Consider the following 19560-nt stretch of genomic DNA (forward strand, 5'->3'; position numbering starts at 1 on the left):
AATAAATTATATATCTGTATAATAACATTATACAGCCAACATAAAGAAAAATGTATGTTAGATAAGTCAGTGAAGTTAGAACACTCCCTCACACCATACACAAAAATAAACTCAAAATGGTTTAAAGATTTAAATATAAGACATGACACCATGAAACTCCTAAGAGAGAACATAGGCAAAACATTCTCTGACAGAAATTGTAGCAATATTTTCTTAGACCAGTCTCCCAAGGCAAAAGAAATAAAAGCAGGAATAAGCAAATGGGACCTAATCACACTTTTAAGCTTTTGCACAGCAAAGTAAACCGTAAACAAAGTGAAAAGACAACATACAGTCTGGGAGAAAATATTTGCAAATGATGGGACCAACAAGAGTTTAATTTCCAAAAAGTACAAACAGCTTATACAACTCAATATCAAAAAAAAAAAAAAAAAAACCCAATCAAAAAATGGGCAGAAGATTTAAATAGACATTTCTCCAAAGAAGACATACAGATGGCCAACAGGCACATGAGAATATTCTCAACACAGCAAATTATTAGAGAAATGCAAATCAAAGCTACAGTGAGTTATCACCACACAGCAGTGAGAATGGCCATCATGAAAAAGTCTACAAATAAGAAATTCTGGAGAAGAAGTGGAGAAAAGGGAACCCTCCTATGCTGTTGGTGAGGAATGTACATTGGTGTAGCCACTGTGGGAAACAGTATGGAAGTTCCTTAAAAAACTAAAAGTAGACTTACCATATGATCCAGCAATCTTACCCCTGGGAATATATCTGGAAAAGACGAAAACTCTAATTAGAAAAGATTCATGCACCTTAGTGTTCATAGCAGCGCTGTTTGTAATAGTTAAGACATAGAAGCAATCCAGGTATCCATCAACAGATGATTGGATAAAGAAGATGTGAGAGAGAGATATATATAGATATGTAGATATAGATACACATACACACACACAGGAATATTACTCAGCCGTAAAAAAGAATAATGCCATTTGCAGCAACATGGATGGACCTAGAGATTATCATACTCAGTGAATTAAGTCAGACAGATAAAGACAAATATCACATGATATTACTTTTTATGTGGAGTCTAAAAAGTAATACAAATGAATTTATTTATTAAACAGAAACAGAGTCACAGGCAGAAAACAAACTTAATGGTTGCCAAAGGAGAGGGGGGCGGGAGGGTTAAATTAAGAGAATGGGATTAACAGATACACACTACCATATAAAATAGATAAACAACAGGATTTACTGTATAGCACTGGGAACTATATTCAATATCTTGTAATAACATATAATGGAAAAGAATCAAAAAAAATATATTTAAATATAACTGAATCACTTTGCTGTACACCTGAAACTAACACAGTATTGTAAATCAACTATACTTCAATAAAAAAAGAAAGATGAATGTTTATAGAAGTCCAAAAGGTAATAAGCAAAAAAGCAAGTTGCAGAACTTGATGCATAGTAAGATACATTTTTGTTATATACCTATTTGTTCCACGTAATATGTATCTGTAATGTTTGAATTTTACCAATGAACAGTTATTACTTTTATAATTTAAAAAATCAATGTAAATGAAATCCTGATACTTTTTCAAAAATTGGGGTCTAACAAACCTGCACCTTATGAGGTCTTCAGAGTCTCAGATTTGTTTATCCTAGAATCCATTTTCTTCATTGAGAGATGACCAAACGTTAAGGAACTGACTAATTAAGCAAACTAGCAAAAGACTTGTAAGACTTATAAGCCAGATGCCAATGTTTTGATTCACACTGGGATATTGAAATACTTGTTTTTGTAAACTCAAAAGCGAGCTCTGTGCCTTCTTTGGCCGGCATCTGAAGCAGAACCCTAAGGCTTATGACATTTTGTGGTTATGTGATGAAATCAGAGGGTAAAGCATTAGCCACAAATAGCCTTTATTCATTTTAAAGGCAGATCTGTCTTCACTGACACTCAGGCTATACAGAGGCACTACTGAAGCAAAGTTGAAAGATAGCAGCTCAAAAAAAGGCAGAAAGATGTTTTAAAGGTGGAGGAACAACCATCTCAAATGTCTGCACAATACACAGGAAATCTGGAAAAGAAAGCTACAAACAGATATCCCTGAATAGGCTTCTTAAAAGGTCAACTACTTTTCTTCTTAAAAAGAAAACTACTTCAAAAAAGCCCTTTTGAACTCTGTTGTCTGATTGAAAGTGTTGTTTTACTTTCTGATTTTTTTGTAGAAAAAGGCAAAAGCAAACTGATATCTTGTCAGAGTTTGCTATTGTATTATTTAAATTATAACTTAGATTAATTAATTTGTACAGATTTATAAAAGTTTTATATCCCAGAATGTGATAAAATATGGTATTTATGGTTATTGCTATTAAATTAGTTAACTTTCTCATGTCAAGTACATAATCCCTTTTAGATGGTCGTTTCTAGCACAAAATAATTCCAGTTTGATCTACAGCCCCTTTTCCAGGAACATAAAATACCTTGCACGTTAGAACTTGTTAGGAGGAAGATGACCTTTAATCTGTGTAGGAATGGTGCTGGAGATCCCATGATTGGGGACAGTGGTGAATCTGGTAATACTCACCTAGTCCACCTTTAGCTTTTCACCTATTTGCTATACTGCAAAGTAATGGAGAGAGAATTTGGTAGGCTCTGTGTACTGCAGGTATTGACCGATGACTCAGAGTAGTAACGGGTTCCAGTACACCACTAGGTTCTTCTGTCTGAGCAGTGCCTGACATAAAATGAGCTAATTAAGCCACTTATGTTCTGAAAATGTAGGTTTATATTGCTGTGACAGAGCTGAAGATCATGCTTGCCAAAATGCCTGCAAGAGAATTCTGATGTCTAAGAAAACAGAAATGGAGATTGTTGATGGCCTCATCGAGGGTTGTAAGACCCAACCTTTGCCTCAGGATCCGCTTTGGCAGTGTTTTCTTGAAAGCTCACAATCTGTTCACCCTGGAGTCACTCTACACCCTCCTCCCTCTACAGGCCTTGATGGCGCTAAATTGCATTGCTGTTCTAAAGCAAACACTTCAACATGTAGGTCAGTACCTCATTTTCCTTTATTAAAACCAGTAGAAAATAGCACTTTAATTAATTTTAAGTCTAGTAAATTGTGTGTTATATTCTTGCATTGTGTAGACTTAAGAGTTCAGAAGACGTGTAAAATGACTATAACTCAATAAAAAAAAAGTTTAGAAGACATAAAATCTCTCAATCTTTCATCCAGCAAATATTTATTGAGCATCATGTATATAGAGATTTTGTACATTGAGCTAAAAGCAGTGTGTTTTGGGGTGTGGAGGATTAGCACTGGCAGGGCAATAAATATTTAAAGATGATGCAATATGGATTCTACCCTCGAGGTTATCATTAAGTAAGTTTACGATTTAGAAGATGTTTTGACCTGACACCTAAGGGATATTCATTTTGTTAAATTATGAAACTTTGAACTTAATCAACCTCTTGTATATATTAGTGAATAACCTGGGTTGGCACTTATACCCAAATTTAGACAGCAGTGTACTGGCATTCATTTAGGTAATAACACTTAGGAATAAAAAAAATAACAATACAAACGTAGGATGGAAGAAACCCAATCTAGAGACAAGCATAAATGGAGATAAGGTAATGGTAGAACACAGGTGAAATAAAAGGTTGCTTTATTAGAGATATTTTGGGTGAAAAGCTACCACATATTACTAGAATATCCTGAAATGAATATGACATACAAAGAGTGAAACCATTTTTCCTGTGGTTTCTAAATTGGATAGACCTTTAGCAAAAAGTTGTCCCTAGAATAGTTTATCAAACTTTACCAAAGATACGAAGAATTTGGAAAATATCCAAAGAAAGTTAACAGAAGGGCTAAAAACGAAGCTGGCCCTATAATTCAGGAAACTGGGTTGCTGATAGGAATTAATAAATGTACTGATGGGAGGGATGCTTAGTAATTCTTTAAATGCCCACAAAAGAGTTTATGCCCTATATTCACTGAAGATTGGAATGGCTGTGTTGTCCCAGAAGAACTTTAGTAAGAAAAACTGCATCTCTTACCTTGATGTGAGGTTTTATGGTTTACTAATGCTTTCACTTTCATCTTGTTTCATCCTCATGAAACCTTACAAGATGATTGGTGTCATCTTATGACTGTGTTGAGTTGTATAATTCTTGTTTATATAAAGAAAACTAACTCAGATAGTAAAGTCTCCAAGATCATGCAGAAAGTTAGGATGCTGGATGGATATTGATCTCAACTTCCTCATACCCATGATGTGTAAGCTCCATTGAGAGCAGGGACCTTGTCTCTTTCATTCACCACTATATATCCAGTGCCTTGAACAGGGCCTTACACAAAATAGGGACTCAAACGTTGGTAGAGTGAATGAGCAAACTTATAAAAGTAAAGATACCCTCTTCATAGGGGTAATTATGAGAGTCAAAATATGATAGGAGTGGAGAATTTTTATTTGTGACTTTGCATATTTCGATAGTGTTAAAATTTTGTATTATGTGTTACTTTTTTACACTTGTATTACATTTATAAATTTTAAAAATTAAACTAATGAATGTAATGTGTGAAAGCACTTTGGAAATAATACTGATATTATTTTAGCTACATACATGCACTAAAGTTTTGTAATCATCAAGTACTGAAATAAGAATACATACATACTACAATAATATATATAATACATAGCATATTGTATATGTTGCTATATGCAATAGCATGTAGTAGCTTTGGAATTCATAAAGCCTTTCCATGTAGGCTATCCTGGGATACTTTTTCAGGGAGAAAACTAGTGAACTCTGTCTGTAATGCTTCCTAAAAGGAGTCTGAGGGCCATGTTACAATTTTGCCTCCTGTGATTGGAACAAAAATATAGTAGACTATATCTTTGTGGAGGCAAAACCCCATATGCTTTACCTTACTTTAAGTAAAGGTAAAAGAGAGATCAGAAATACAGAGGGGAATAATTGTGCCAAGAATAAGGATTACAAGTACTATAATTAAACATTAAATTTAGCACTGAGCTTTCTAGCAACCGTGGCAAAAAGGATGGGTGATAAAAGAAAGCTAACTTTTTCTTAGGAAAGATTACTTTTTCTTGCTCTAAATTCTAGAAGTTAGATCTTAGTCTTGTTTTTTGTACTTTTTTTCTCGTTTATGTTCTAAAGCACAATTCATAGAGTTCAAGTTTTATGCAAATCAATTATTTATTCATTTGGCTCATCTGTATGTTTCTGCATTTGTGCTTTTGTTTCAGGGAACTGTGCACTAAACTGTATAGCATGAGCTGGGGTAATACACAGAGCTGGCAAGAGTTCGATCGCTTTTGTGAATATAATCCAGTGGAAGTGTCCATGTTGACCTGTTTGGCAGATGTTCGGGAACCTTGCCAGTTGGGCTGTAGAAACCTTACTTACTGTACTAATTTTAACAACAGGTAGGAGCAAATTACTGTACATGGAATGAAAGTATTTCATCATTATTTACAATGTTTTTAAATAAGTGAAAAGATTCTTTTACTCTAATTTTGTTCCTGCTAAGTTAAATGGAAATAGTATTTCTCTATGTTTTCATCTTTAAATACTTTATTCCATCTGGTAAATCACCGCTGGGAGAGGAAGCACTATAACAAAGTCCCTTCTAATCTAGAGATACTTCAAGCTTCTAGGGTTCAAAGAATCTCCTCTGCCTTCAGTCTTCCTTTCTCCCCACCACCTCCTTTCTGCTGCACCACCGGTGGAAATAATTCATTGCAGAATAAAGCACTGTGAACAATTTGCTCATCCAAATGCCCTCTTGTGGACAGTTTGCATTGAATGACCTTCAGATTGGTTGAGTTTCCCACTCAGTGAATCCACTATTTCACACAAAAACTTTCTTTACAGAAGCAATTTGAATAGGTTTTCCTGACATATCAATTATGATAAGAAAAATAAGGACTAAGAACTGAATTAATAGCTGAAGAAGCAGTGAAGAAAATAGAAAAAGAGTGTCTAGAAGCATAGAATGCCATATCAGAGAAACCAGAGAGGGAGAGTTTCTAAAGAAAGAGGGACCAGCTGGTTTTGTAAGCTGCAGCCCAGAGATTAAGAGGGCAAAAAGGAAAAGAATCGTTCAGTTGGACCAGAAGAAAGTTCAGAGCATGTTCACCTCAAACTATCACACATCCCATCGTCTTAAAAGTATTCAGATTATTATTTTGAGTAAGAAAATTGATATATCCTTACAACTGGTGATAGAGTGTTAGCCAATAAGGACCTGGCTTAGAGGTTGAGCAAATTTGAAATCTATGAAATGTTTGAAGTTAAATTTGGACACAAAGTTCTGGCTTCTGGTAATGGTGAAGCAGTTTGCATCAAACCAATAGTCCTGTCAATATTAATTATGAATGCTACATGAAATATAAAAACATGATTATTCTGAAGGCATTTGAGAGTGGCCAAAAGAAAGAGGAGCTACATCTCATGAAAGAAAGCACATGGAGTAAGGGCCACATTTACCCAGTCTTTCCTTCATGGGCACTCTCAGTCCCCTGACATGACATGAATAATTCAAGCAAAAAGCAGCAGTCCTAGGCTGAGGAATTAAGAGATCAGAGTTTGGGGCAGCCAGAGTGCCTGGATGTGGCAGTGGAAAATCCCAGAAAGGAGGGACCCACAAAAGGAGATGCCCCAGAATCTTCATACAAACTCCCCTTAAATCCTTGAATTTAACAGTCACAGGTTACAAGGTTAACATACAAAAGCCAGTGGTATTCCTGTATAGTTGCAACAATTAGAAAATGAAATTTATTAAAAAATGTTACATGATTGCATCAAAACATGAAATGCTTAGATAAATCTAACAAAAAATAGATAAGAACTCTACACTAAAAACTGGAAAACTTTGCAGAGAGAAATTAAAGACAGCATATAAATGTAGAGAAGTACCATGTTCATGGATTTGAAGACTCAATATTGTTAAGATGTTAATTCTCCTGAAACTGATCTCTAGATTCAGTGCAATCTCAGTCAAAATCCCAACAGGCTTCCATTTAAAATGTAAAGTTCCAGGCTAATTTTAAAATTTATATGAAAATACTAAGGACCTGGAATAGCTAAAACAATTTTTTTAAAAAAAGAATAATTTTGGAGAACTTAACAGCACCTGATTTCAAGAGTTATTATAAAGCAACAGAAAATAAAAACAATGTAATACTGGTGTAAGCTTAAAGAAATAGATCAATGACAAAATAGAGAGGCAAGAATAGACCCACACTCATAAATTGATTTTTAACAAAGGCCACAAAGCAATTCAATACAAAAAGAAAGGTCTTTTTTTAACAAATGATGCTGACAATTGAATATCTGTATGAAAAAAAAAAAAGAACCTCAACTTCTGTCTCACACCATACACAAAAGTTAATTCAAAATGGGTCTTAGAACTCAACATAAAAGCTAAAAATAAAAGCTTCTAGAAAGAAACAAAAGAGACTATCTTGACAACCTTGGTATAGGCAGAGGTTTAGGCAGGACACAAAATGCATAAAAGAAAAAATTATGAAGTAGAATTCAGTAGCAAACATTTTTGTTCACCAAAAGACACTGTTTAAGATTTGAAAAGATAAGCCACAGTCTGAGGAAAAATATTCAATATATCACACGTGCACACACAAGTATTTGAAAAAGGACTTGTATCCAGAATATATAAATAACTCTTACAACCTCATAATAAAAAGTCAAACAACCGAATTAAAAAGAGGGCAAAAAACTTTCAAGGACCCTTCAGCAAAGAAGACATCATAATATCCACTTTAGTTTATGAAAAAGTTCATTACCATTCGTCATGCAAAATGCAAATTAAAACCCCAATGAAATGCCTCCTCACACCAAATAGCTAAAATTTAAAGACTGACAAGCATGTGAAGCAAGTGGAACTCTCATACTTGCTGCTGGGAGTATAAGATGGTTTAAGCCCTTTGTAGCGTTTTCTTGCAGTTTCTTAAAAAGTTAGCTCTAAGACCCAGCAATTCCATTCTGAAGCATTTACCCAAGAGACATGAAAATATATGTCCCCCAAAAGATTTATACAGCAGCCTTATTCACAAGAACCCCAAAACGGGGGGAAAATAAATAAGACACCCATCCAGAAGGGAATGAAAAAACATTGTGGTATACCCAAACAATAGACTAGTACCCAGCAAGAAAAAAAAAAGCCCACCTACTGATAAACCCCAAAACGTGGGTGAATCTTAATGTTGAATGAAGAAAGCCTAACACAAAAATACATTCTTTATAACTCCACATATATGGGTTCAGGAATAGACAAAAGTAATCATTCAGGGTTAAGATCAGAACGTCATTGCCTCTGGTGGAAGGGGGAATTAACTGTATAAGGGGATTTCATAGAATGATGGAAATGTTCTATATCTTTTGGGGGGTTTTGATTACATAGGTGAATACAATTTTCAAAATGTATTGAACGGAACTCTTAAGATCTACATCTTATATTGTATGTAAATTATGCCCCAGTAAGATGATTTCAAATAAATAAATTTTTTAAATTAAAAGAGAATTGTTCATCAAAAGACACCATTAAGAAAATGAAAACGCAAACCACAAACTGGCAGAAAATATTTGTAATACGTTTATCTGATGAAGGACTTTATGTCCAGAATATATAAAGAATTCTTACAACTCAGTAGTAAAAAGACAACTTTAAAAAAAAAAAATCAAAAGGCTGGAAAGATACTTCACAAAAGAAGATCTGCAAATGGTCAGTGAGTGCATGAAAAAGTCCAACATGATTAGTCATCAGCAAAATGCAAATTAAACCAATCAGCTACCACAACACACTAACAGAAGGATTACAGCTAACAAGACTGACAAGCATGAAAAATAACCGGAACTTTCATACTTTGCTGGTGAGTGTAAAATGGTATAACCACTTTGGAGAACAGTTTGGCAGTTTCTTCGAAAGTTTTGACCCAGCAATGCCATTCATAGCCATGAAAAGAGACATGAAAACTAGAAAAACTAGAAACAACTTTAATATCTATCAACAGGTGAATGAATAAACTAGCATTTCTTAAACTGTGGTCTGTGGACCCCCCAAACCCCATGAGATCAAAACTATTTTTATGATAATACTAGGATATTATTTGCCTTTTTCACTCATATTCCACAAAAAGGAATAGTGAAGTTTTCCAGTTGCCTTAAGGTGTGATATAGCAACAGACTGAGCAGGAGCAGATGTGAAAATGCAGCTGTCTTCTATTAAGCCAGACATTAAAGAGATTTCAAAACTGTAAACCCGACCTACCCTTCTCACTGATTTTTCTTTTGTTTTGGAAAATACATTTTTCATTAAAATATTGTTTATATTAACATGTAATAATGGGTTTATTATCATTTTAAATGAATTAATAGATTTTTTAAAACCTCAGTTTTGATCTGTAGTGTGATGAGTATTAGTGGATATAACCCACATAAACAAAAGCTTTTTGAGAACCCAGTAATTTCAAGAGTGTAACTGGGTCCTGAGATCAAAAAGTTTGAGAACTTCTGGGATAAACTGTGGTACATTTATTAATGTAATACTAGTCAACAATAAAGAGCAAACAATTTATATGCACAACAACATGAGGAAATCTCAAGAAGAGATTAGCCGAAGATACCAGACTCAAAGAGTACATACAGTATGATTCCATTTATATGAAGTTCTAGAAGAGGCAGAATTAACCTATGACGGTCTGAGTATGAATGGTGGTGGCCTCTGGGGTACGGTCAGCAGGGAAGGCATGGACCGGACAGGGATATGAGGGAACTTTCTGACATGATGCAAATGCTCTAATTGATTTGGATGTGCCTATGTGAATGCACACATTTGTCAAACTAACCACAAAATCTGTACATTCTATTTTTGTAAATTATACCCCAATTTTTAAAACTTGGATTTAATTCTTTTGTGAAATGAAAGAAATGGTAATGGGTAGAGATAATCGTCCTGTCCACAGCGTTTTTAAAGGTTTTAACTGTCTCACAAAAATCCATATTAAAAAGAAAAATTTCAATCAGATCTTAATGCCAGTGTCTACATTGAATCCTCCTACATTCAAAGCTGACAGTCTTTGATGGGTTGTTCATACTTTAAAAAAAAAATCAGATTTTCCTGATGCCTTAGCATATCGGGATCTCACACATTGCTTCTCTCTAGAAAGTAATTGCCTTTTTTTTTTTTTTTTTTTTAAGTAATTGCCTCTTGATTCCTTCTGGCCTTTTTTCTCTTCAGGCCAACAGAACTTTTCAGGAGTTGCAATGCTCAGTCAGATCAAGGAGCCATGAATGACATGAAGCTGTGGGAGAAAGGAAGCATAAAGATGCCATTTATCAACATACCTGTTCTTGACATTAAAAAGTGCCAGCCAGAAATGTGGAAAGCGATAGCTTGTTCACTGCAGATTAAACCTTGTCACAGTAAATCCCGGGGAAGTATCATTTGCAAGTAAGTTTCTTTCATCATAATGACCCTCCAGTTTTGGTTCAGACCCTCCATGATCTCTACCCACAGCCTATCTCTAGAGTTTTCTCTCCACCACTTCCCTTTGCCCATCTCCCCCACTTGTCAAATACTTTCCCACTTTTCCTCCTCTGCTTAAAGTACTCTTCCCCCTTCTCCACTTGCTCACTGCCTGTCCTTCTGAGCTCCTCTCAAACACCAGTCATTCCTATGGGATCTTCCCAGATTTCTCCAACTGATAGTACTTTATCCTTATTACAAATTTCTGCAGACCTTAATTTATACTTCTCTTATGGAACTTAATTCAAGAAGCATTGAGTATCTTCAGTGCACAGTTCTATTTTGTACATTTTAATATGTGTACTTATATTCTGTAATACTTTGTTCTCCTCGAGGAGTTTATTCTTCTTTGTGCGTGTTTTTTCTTGTCTCCTCTTTCCTCTTTTTCTCCTCTTCAGGGATCAGCAAAATCCTAACACACAATACCTATTCTCAAAGATGTTTGATGAGTGGACTTAGTGAATATAGTCATTAAGGCGTATTCCTAGTAAACATTTTGTGGATAGTTTGCTTAAGATCTAGGATAAAGTAAAATCAAAGCTGCTATGGTGCTATGGTATGGAACCAAAAGCATTAACTGCATGGTAATCTATGTCAACTGCTCTTCAAGTGTCTTTTTTTCCAAAAAGATTTTCCAAAACCAAGTTAATATCCAGCCCCTAAGTTGCTAGTGTGTGGCTCAGTGCTGCTGGACGCTTGATGATTGCAGATGGTTTCAACCTTGAACAGGGTCCAGATCTATTCTCTGCGTTACTTGGGGGTAACCTGAGTAGGGGAGAGATGAGGGGTAACTGTTGGGTGACAAGAAACAGGCAACAAATGGGAAATTTATAGACTCTTAGCACAGAAAATTTTATAAGGGTCAAATTCCTATTGAAGACAGAAAATTTTCAAGAAGTGGATTTTCCAGTTGTTATAGCCTAAACATCTTAATGTTGATAACTAAACAAATATTTCATTTTATTTTGGGGGGGGTTGTAATTAGATTTATTTATTTATTTATTTTTAATGAAGGTACTTTATGCATGCTAAGCACACACTCTACCACAAAGCTATACCTTCCCTGCCTTCTTAAACAGATATTTTAAAAGAAAGAGGAAGGATGGGAGGGAGGGAAGTAGGAAGGAGCAAGCATGCATAAAGTCCTGAGAGAAAAGATGTATGATTTTGCAAAGAGGAAATCAGACTAGCCTAGGTTAATTTCCTTTCAAAGCCAGTGAAAAGCCACGTTGATGGTAGTAGCAGTAAGTATGAGTGCAGAATTTGCGCATGGCCTTTGATCTCAGGTCAGAGAAACTTAGAGATGCTTTGATAGTGCAATACCTTACTTATTCTCAACCTCAGTTCTGCTCTCACTCCTGTTCTTTTGTCTTACTTACACCAAACAAAGTGTGAAACATTGAGTCATGAAAACTCACTATCTGGAAAGCTTCAGAAACAGAATTGATATTGTCTAGACAACATGAAAATGTTCCCTGAATACTAAATTTGTGTGTATTTTCCTTTTCAAGATCAGATTGTGTGGAGATTCTCAAGAAATGTGGGGACCAGAACAAATTCCCTGAAGACCACACAGCTGAAAGTATTTGCGAGCTTCTGTCACCTACAGATGACCTGGAGAATTGTATACCTTTGGATACATACCTCAGTAAGTACTTTGCTGTATTTGTGGGGATTTGTTTTTTGTTTTTTGGGTTTTTTTTTTAATAATTTCAAAGGCTTCTTCCTTCTGTCTCTGCCCTTGATGTTTGCTCTGGATGAGCATTTTTCTGTTGAGAACATGTGGTTTAATGATACTATCTCAATTGCAGGCTCTTATCTTTCTTGTGTGGCCTTTCTGGTCCAGGAGAGCATTTCATCTTAAACTATGTACACAGAAGCAATTATATCAGTCTGAGGAGGTAGTGAACTGTTGTCAATTAGGAATTCTAAGTAGTGAATCAGGGACCGGCTACTCAGATAACCAGCTCTGTATCATTGCTATCATTGCTGTCTCCATGCCTTGATTCGACCAAGAAGGGGAATTTCCCCTTGGGAGTCTTCAGATTTTTGTCATTAGAATATCAGTGAACCTGAGCCAGGTCCTGGCTTTGGATTTTCCCACCAAGTAAGGAGTAAGGAATGATGGTCTGGGTTAGTACATGAAAATGGGACTTTTCTCTGTGCCAAATACTTCTGCCAAGATCAGGAAAAACAAGTTGTTATCTTTTTGAGGGATTCTGGAGCTAAGCTTTGTGGTAGGAGGTGACTGGTAGAAACCAGGGATTAACAAGTAGGACTCATAACACTCTTTATAGTTATGTTAAGGGAAGTGTTTAGGCGACCACCAGGGGACACTAGTGCCATGAGCTGGCTGGAAGGGCTGTGAATTCAGCTATTAGCTTTATTTTCCTGTGTTAAATAGAAGCCCGGAAATAAATAGTCCAGGGCTGTTACAGTGGCTCAATCATCAGGGATCCACACTCCTTTTTCTTTCTCCACCATCCGTATTGCCTGGCCTTCATCATCAAGGTTACGTCATATACTTTATCACAAGAGGACTGCTATAATTCTAGCCGCCATATCCTAGTGTAAGGGAAAACCACCCCTAATTGTAAGGGAAACTGGGAAAGATTTTTTTATCTGTGGGCCCATTGCCATCCTAAGTAAAATTGGGGTTCTGGTAGTAAGCACGAGGAAAAGAGTGGGTGCTAGACTTGTAGCTAGTAATATCTGCTATATTTTCCCAAGACCAACAAACAATGTCCCTTAGCTTTTGTGACTAGTACAGCAAAAGAGAGCAAGCATTAGACTAGAATCACGGGCCTCTGTGACTTTAAGCAGATCACTTCTTTGAGACTCAGCTTCCCTATTTTTAATGATTGGGGCAGATGAGATAAACTACCAAGAGCCCTCTACCTCTCCTAGCCTTAGAGTCTGAATCTGGCCTAAAATCAGGTAGGCAAAATGTATTCACACTCCTAGACTCTATTAGAGCAGTCAAATATGTGTGTAGAAGGAAACTATTTCAATAGGAGTACACTTAAAGAAATGCCTTTGTTTAAATTTCAGTACTCTCTTTAAATATCACATATATAGTCAACCCTCCATATCCACAGGTTCTGCATTTACAGGTTGAAAGTATTTGGGAAAAAGAATTCCAGAAAGTTCCAAAAAGCAAAACTTGAATTTGTTGTATACCTGGCAACTATTTACATAGTGTTTACATTGTATTAGGTATTATAAGTAATCTAAAGATGATTTAAAGTATACAGGGGAGTGTGGGTAGGTTATATGCAAACACTGTGCCATTTTGTGTAAAGAACTTGAGCATCCTCTGATTTTGGTATCCAGGGGGGTCCTGGAACCAATCCCCCACAGATACTGAGGGATGACTGTACTTTATATAAAATGAAACTTTTTCTTGGTCATTATTTAACAAGTTGATAAATATAATTATGGTATAGGGTCCATCTTACCATAATAAATTACTATCATTTATGGTGAAATGTGCTGAATTATCACTCTTAGGCATAAGCACCTATTTGACCACCTTATTCAAATATACCTGTTTACTTTCTATCTCATTATGCTACTTATTATTTATCATTATCTGACTTTTATTTATATGCACACAGACACAGTGTCTATTTATTGTCTATTTCCTGATGAGAATGTAAATTCTATGTAAGAGATTTGTCTGTTTTATTCACTATTGTATCTTCAGTAACTAGAACCTTGCCAGGCATATTGTAGCACCCAATAAGTAAACAAATGAATGAATGTATGTTTAATGCTAAATGCATGGATGATCAGGGAATCTGAGTATTTTAATAGCTTACTAGAATCAAGCCTTGCTTTACACTCATGAGCTGTCCATTTTTTCCAGATGTCATTAATTCAGACAGTTTACAGACCTGTTACTCTTTTGGGTTGCTTAAACTAACTTGCTTTTGGCTTTTCAGGGCCAAGTATTTTAGGTAGCATTGTAGAAGAGGTGACTCATCCCTGTAACCCAAATCCTTGCCCCGCTAATGAGCTCTGTGAGGTAAACCGGAAAGGGTGTCCGTCTGGTGATCCCTGCCTTCCATACTCTTGTGTTCAAGGTAAGAGGTAGACAGGTGGGGTGTAGGGTGGGTGTGGATATGTGCCATGTGCCACTGCTCTTTCTTTATAGGAGTTATCTTTGGAATGAGATAACAGGGGCTTTATTTTCTAAAGTACGTTTTTCTGTAATGTTTGAGGTTTTTCCAGTAAACATGTATTATTTATATAAGCAGGAAATAGACAAGTGTAATTTTCAGTAGTCATTTATATTGTTAGCTAATATCAATCCAAAACCAGACTCTCATAATGAGATATAGGGTTCTTGACAACAAAAGGAAAAAGAACCTTGGGCCAGCTTTTTATACTTTGTCTCCTATGTTGTAACATTTGAGAAAATGTACTGCTCATTGTTCATGTTTTTCTTTTCTTTCCTTTGATGTATGGAGGAATAGCATTCTCAATCAGATGTGTAGTTATCTTCATAAATTTAATGTTGTGTCGAAATGCACATGATTTTAAGGCTGAAAATTTTTTATCCTGTAGAATTTTGATAGTCTATTTATCTCTGTGGGCCTCTTTAGAATATAGTTGTGGCAACATTTTGCTTCCTTTTATCTATTTCCCAATTGAAAATGTTCCTTTATCTTGTTAGAATCAACATTTTTAAACATGTATGAAGTAAAAAGGAACAAAAGATTAAATTAAATAAGCATGTTGTTTTAAAGGATTGTTTATATTTGTGTAATACTGTAACATAACAGGTATAGCATCATAATTAACTGTCAGTTTCCATACTCCACTTAAAAAATATTTGTGATTTGAAAATATATTTGATATGCTGAAAGAAATAAAAAAAACTACATATCTTAAACAGCACTTTTGCACAGAACTATAGCCAACTTGAGGGTATAGGTCCTTTAATCACCACCATCTCACAGAACATGGAATTTTTATTTGAGAAAATATGTTTTTGACCAGTGAACCAAAAGAGTTCCTTAGTTTAGTGAAAATTCCGTTGCTAATCTTCTGAAGCCACACAGTGCCTGTAAGACTTTTGTGAAGTGTATCTCACATCGTAAAACAGTATCAGAGAACAGTACCATCTCTCTCAGCTAACTTTTGTTTATACAGGTTGCAAATTAGGGGAAGCCTCTGATTTCATTGTCCGTCAAGGGACACTAATCCAGGTGCCATCATCTGCTGGGGAAGTTGGCTGTTATAAAATTTGCTCATGTGGACAAAGTGGACTCTTAGAGAACTGCATAGAGATGCACTGTGTAGACCTTCAGAAGTCTTGTATTGTTGGAGGAAAAAGAAAAAGTGAGTCAGGACCTGTATTTATTTGGTTTTTGTTTTTAACGTGAGATGAGTTATCTTAATTTGTAGGGAGAACATTGGATGGATTCTCACCAGAGAGTAAAGTCTACAAAGCAGATACTCCAGGGCAGTATTTTTCAAACTATGCTGTATAGAACACAAGGACTTCTAAGGAACCCTTTTAGAAGCCTCATCAAGAAGGGACGAATAGCTAATAGCAACTAACACTGAACTCTTAACTGTGTGTCAAGCGCTATGCTAAGTCCTGGCCTGTGTTATCTCATTAAACCCTCCTGGTTGCTCTCTGGCACATGTACTATTGTAGGGAAGCTGATGCACAGAGAGGTCACCCAGCTGGTAAGTGACCAAAGCATAATTCAGTCCTGGTCTCTTTGACTCCAAAGCCCTTGCCCTCCACAAGCAAGGACACAGGTCTGCTCCTCCCCACCCCTTCTTCAACAGTGTCCCTCTCCCTATGCCCCTTTACCAGAAGTAGAACTCAGAGTCTGATGTCGTGGAAAGCACACTGGGGATGGGAACTACACTGTTGATTAGAGGTTAGGCAAGAGCACATTAAAGGTAACACCCCTTGATCACCTTCTCCAAAAGTCTAAGGGTCTTGTTTTTTTCACTGATTCCTTTGCCATCTTTTGCTTATAGCCTACTAACTGTTCATATCAATATAGGGCCTCGAAATTTGTGGAAAAATGCCACTTTTGCAAATGTGTTCCCCCACACCTGCTCAGTCTGTTACCCTTACCTCCATGTCCATCCCCCTACCCATCAACCAGAGTAGTTCAATTTTAATATGCCTCTTATTTTATTCTTCTGTGTGAGATCTAATTTTAAGAAGAGTGCTCTTGCCTAGAAAGAGCTTGTAAATTTCTGCCTAGACTAGCAAGTCGAGTATTCATCGCTTAGTCCATGTCTTCCTTAGCTAAAACGTAAGGTGGGTACCTTGTATCATAGAAAACATCTGAAGATAAACAAATTCATTCCTTCCAAAAACTTTCACTGAATAAATGCCTATTCTATACAAAAGAACATATTAGTGCCTGTGGAGCTGAAACTGGAATGAGGGATTGAGGTTATGCTTTGCATGATAAGATGGGAGACAATTTGAACCACAAAAGGAGCAGACCAAATGTATGTACTTCAGGGAGCTAGTCATTCCTGCCAGCGCATCAGGAGAGTCTTCGATCCAAAGATGTCATCAGGGCTGGTCCCAGAAAAGTGAGGGAAGTTCAGAAGGAGGAGAGGAACATTTGAGGCAAACGGGGCAGCCAGAAACATTCTCAGAGAATAAGGAGCAGTCTAGTGAGACCAGCACATCAGGGGCTTGGAGGGATATGCTGGGAAGTAAATATGAAAATATAAATATTATAAATTTAACTCTTTGTATATTCAGAAGTCATCTTTCAAGAATTTCTATTTCAAAACTTCTTAAACTATTAAAATTTTAATTTATGATCTATTTGTAAATGCATGATAATAGATCAACATTTTAATTCTCTTTTTCTCAGGTCATGGGACATCCTTTAATATCGACTGCAATATCTGTTCTTGTTTTGCTGGCAATTTGGTGTGTTCTACTCGGCTGTGCCTCAGTGAGCACAGTTCAGAAGATGACCGTCGTACCTTCACAGGTAACCATGGTCACCCAGAAGCTGTCTTCAGTGGGCCATCATCCCTTTGTACCCATTTTTCCTTCAAAGCAGCCTCTCTGGTCTTGCCTTAACTGTAAACATACATAGTAAAACGAAACAAATACATGAGCTGAGAGCAAGGTACTTTCCTCTCTGGATCTGTTTCCTCCTCTATGAATTGAAGGCATGAAATGATTTCTTCTGGAATTCCATGAGTCAGTAAGAATAGGCCAGTGATTGGGATGCTTTTAGTTAAATAGAATTTTTCTCCCTGCTAAAATACCCATTTACCTGCCCTACCATTATGGTCTAAAGTATCCATGTATTCTCTAAGTTTGCTTCTGTTCTAATGTTTTTCTTACCACCTTCTTCCTTGACCTACCTTACTAGCTTACTGGTTCTTATAGGTAGACACCTGTATAAACAAAGCTATAACTAGAAAAAGTAAAGAATGTTTCTTCCAATTTAGTGTATAAATTCTAGAATTTAGGTGCAAGAAGTCTGGCTTGGGAGATTTCTGGAATGTTAAAGGGTAATAAGAAAGGCAAGACAAAGACAAAGTTTGTAAGCTTCTTACATAGATTCCTTCCACTTACATCTCCTTAATAAGGAGAGGAAAAGCAGGAAGCTAACCTGGGAAGTTACTGTAATGTGAAACTTAAGAATGTTTATGAACAATCAGTCAAGAATACTACTTTCCTGACTCTCCTATGCTTTATGCTACTGGTGTGCTCACACCAGCTACAGCAGGTGAAAAGCTAATGAGATGGAATGCTCTTGTCTTGTGACGAGGCTACAGTTGTTAAGAGCAACAGTACAGTTGCTGGTATTTATTGGTATCTGCTTTTTCTCAGACCTGAAATACCTTTGGTTCTGGGCAAAGAGGAACCAGGTAGCTGCCCTTATCCCAGTTCTTGCTGCTGCTGCAGCAACTTGATTCCCCTTCCGTGGAGTCAGGTAGGAGAACAGAATAGGGATTTACCAACCTTGTATCTCCAGCCCACTGGAAATAAAAAGCAGATCAGAAATAAGAAGTGAATGGCAGGCTGATCGGGAAGTGGAGGCAGGACTAGCTCCACCCACCCCGGCCTCTGTCCACCTTAATGAGCAGCCTCTGTTGCTTTATTGTTTTGTTGTTGTTGTGCTTTATTTTTATGCCTTGTCTGCTCTACTCTGATGAGCACAATTCACTCTGCTTAGAGAAATCATTAAACCATGTAGAGATGAAAAGTTAACTAAAGAGTTACACGGAAGACTTCTTTATCTACGTACTTACATCTAAGTGTTTTGGGAAGATGATCTTTACAACTAGCAGGATCCTTTTTCCCTATAGTGTGTAGCCCCTCATGTCCCGGGATAAATTACGCCAGTGACTATTTAGCCAGCAGACTCTAAGGAGATTTTTACCAGCCACAAAGTGTACCACATTTGGGGGGACTCAGATAGTGTCCCAGCCCACATGACTCACAGATAGACTTTTGTAAAAATTCTTAAGTCTCAAATCACAAAAATTTTCCAAGTTACTACCTTCTTGTTCTCCCCCCCCCCCCGTGGAGGTGGAAGGAACCTAAGTGAGGTGTTTACAACCTTCATTTTTTGTCTTGTTTTTGCTGTTACCCTTTAACATTCTAGAAATTTCCCAAGTCAGAGGTGAACATCTAAATTCTAGATTTTATATACCTGATTGGGAGAAACATTCTTTACTTTTCCGACGTATAGCTTTGTTTATAGGGATCTCTACCACTGGGGTCAAGATCTGGAGGCCCTCAATTAACTGGCAATAAATGGTACAAAGGAAGCCATTATGCAGACAGATGGCTTTTCAGAACCTTGCCACTTTTAAAAACACTGTCAGAGATTTGAAGGTTGTCTTTTTCTGACTTAGTTTAAAATTATTCTAACATGAGACCTGCACGTACTTGTAGTGGTTTGCCTTAGTTAGGAAATGTGTGGGGGAAGGGGAAGGTACACATGCACACTGT

General features: G+C 36.6%; 1 protein-coding gene across 3 annotated transcripts in view; it reads left to right on the forward strand.

The window, feature by feature from the left end:
* Nucleotides 1-19560, forward strand: part of RECK (reversion inducing cysteine rich protein with kazal motifs) — a 66569-nt gene that overhangs the window by 34670 nt on the left and 12339 nt on the right. For all 3 annotated transcript variants that reach the window (XM_032477976.1, XM_032477978.1, XM_032477977.1), the window contains 7 exons: nt 2798-3065; nt 5290-5469; nt 10302-10514; nt 12101-12237; nt 14534-14674; nt 15747-15935; nt 17456-17578. In XM_032477976.1, the coding sequence (XP_032333867.1) occupies nt 2798-3065; nt 5290-5469; nt 10302-10514; nt 12101-12237; nt 14534-14674; nt 15747-15935; nt 17456-17578 (1251 nt within the window). The remainder of the gene's footprint in view (nt 1-2797; nt 3066-5289; nt 5470-10301; nt 10515-12100; nt 12238-14533; nt 14675-15746; nt 15936-17455; nt 17579-19560) is intronic.

Source organism: Camelus ferus, chromosome 4 (genome assembly GCF_009834535.1).
Source record: "Camelus ferus isolate YT-003-E chromosome 4, BCGSAC_Cfer_1.0, whole genome shotgun sequence".
Taxonomy (NCBI): domain Eukaryota; kingdom Metazoa; phylum Chordata; class Mammalia; order Artiodactyla; family Camelidae; genus Camelus; species Camelus ferus.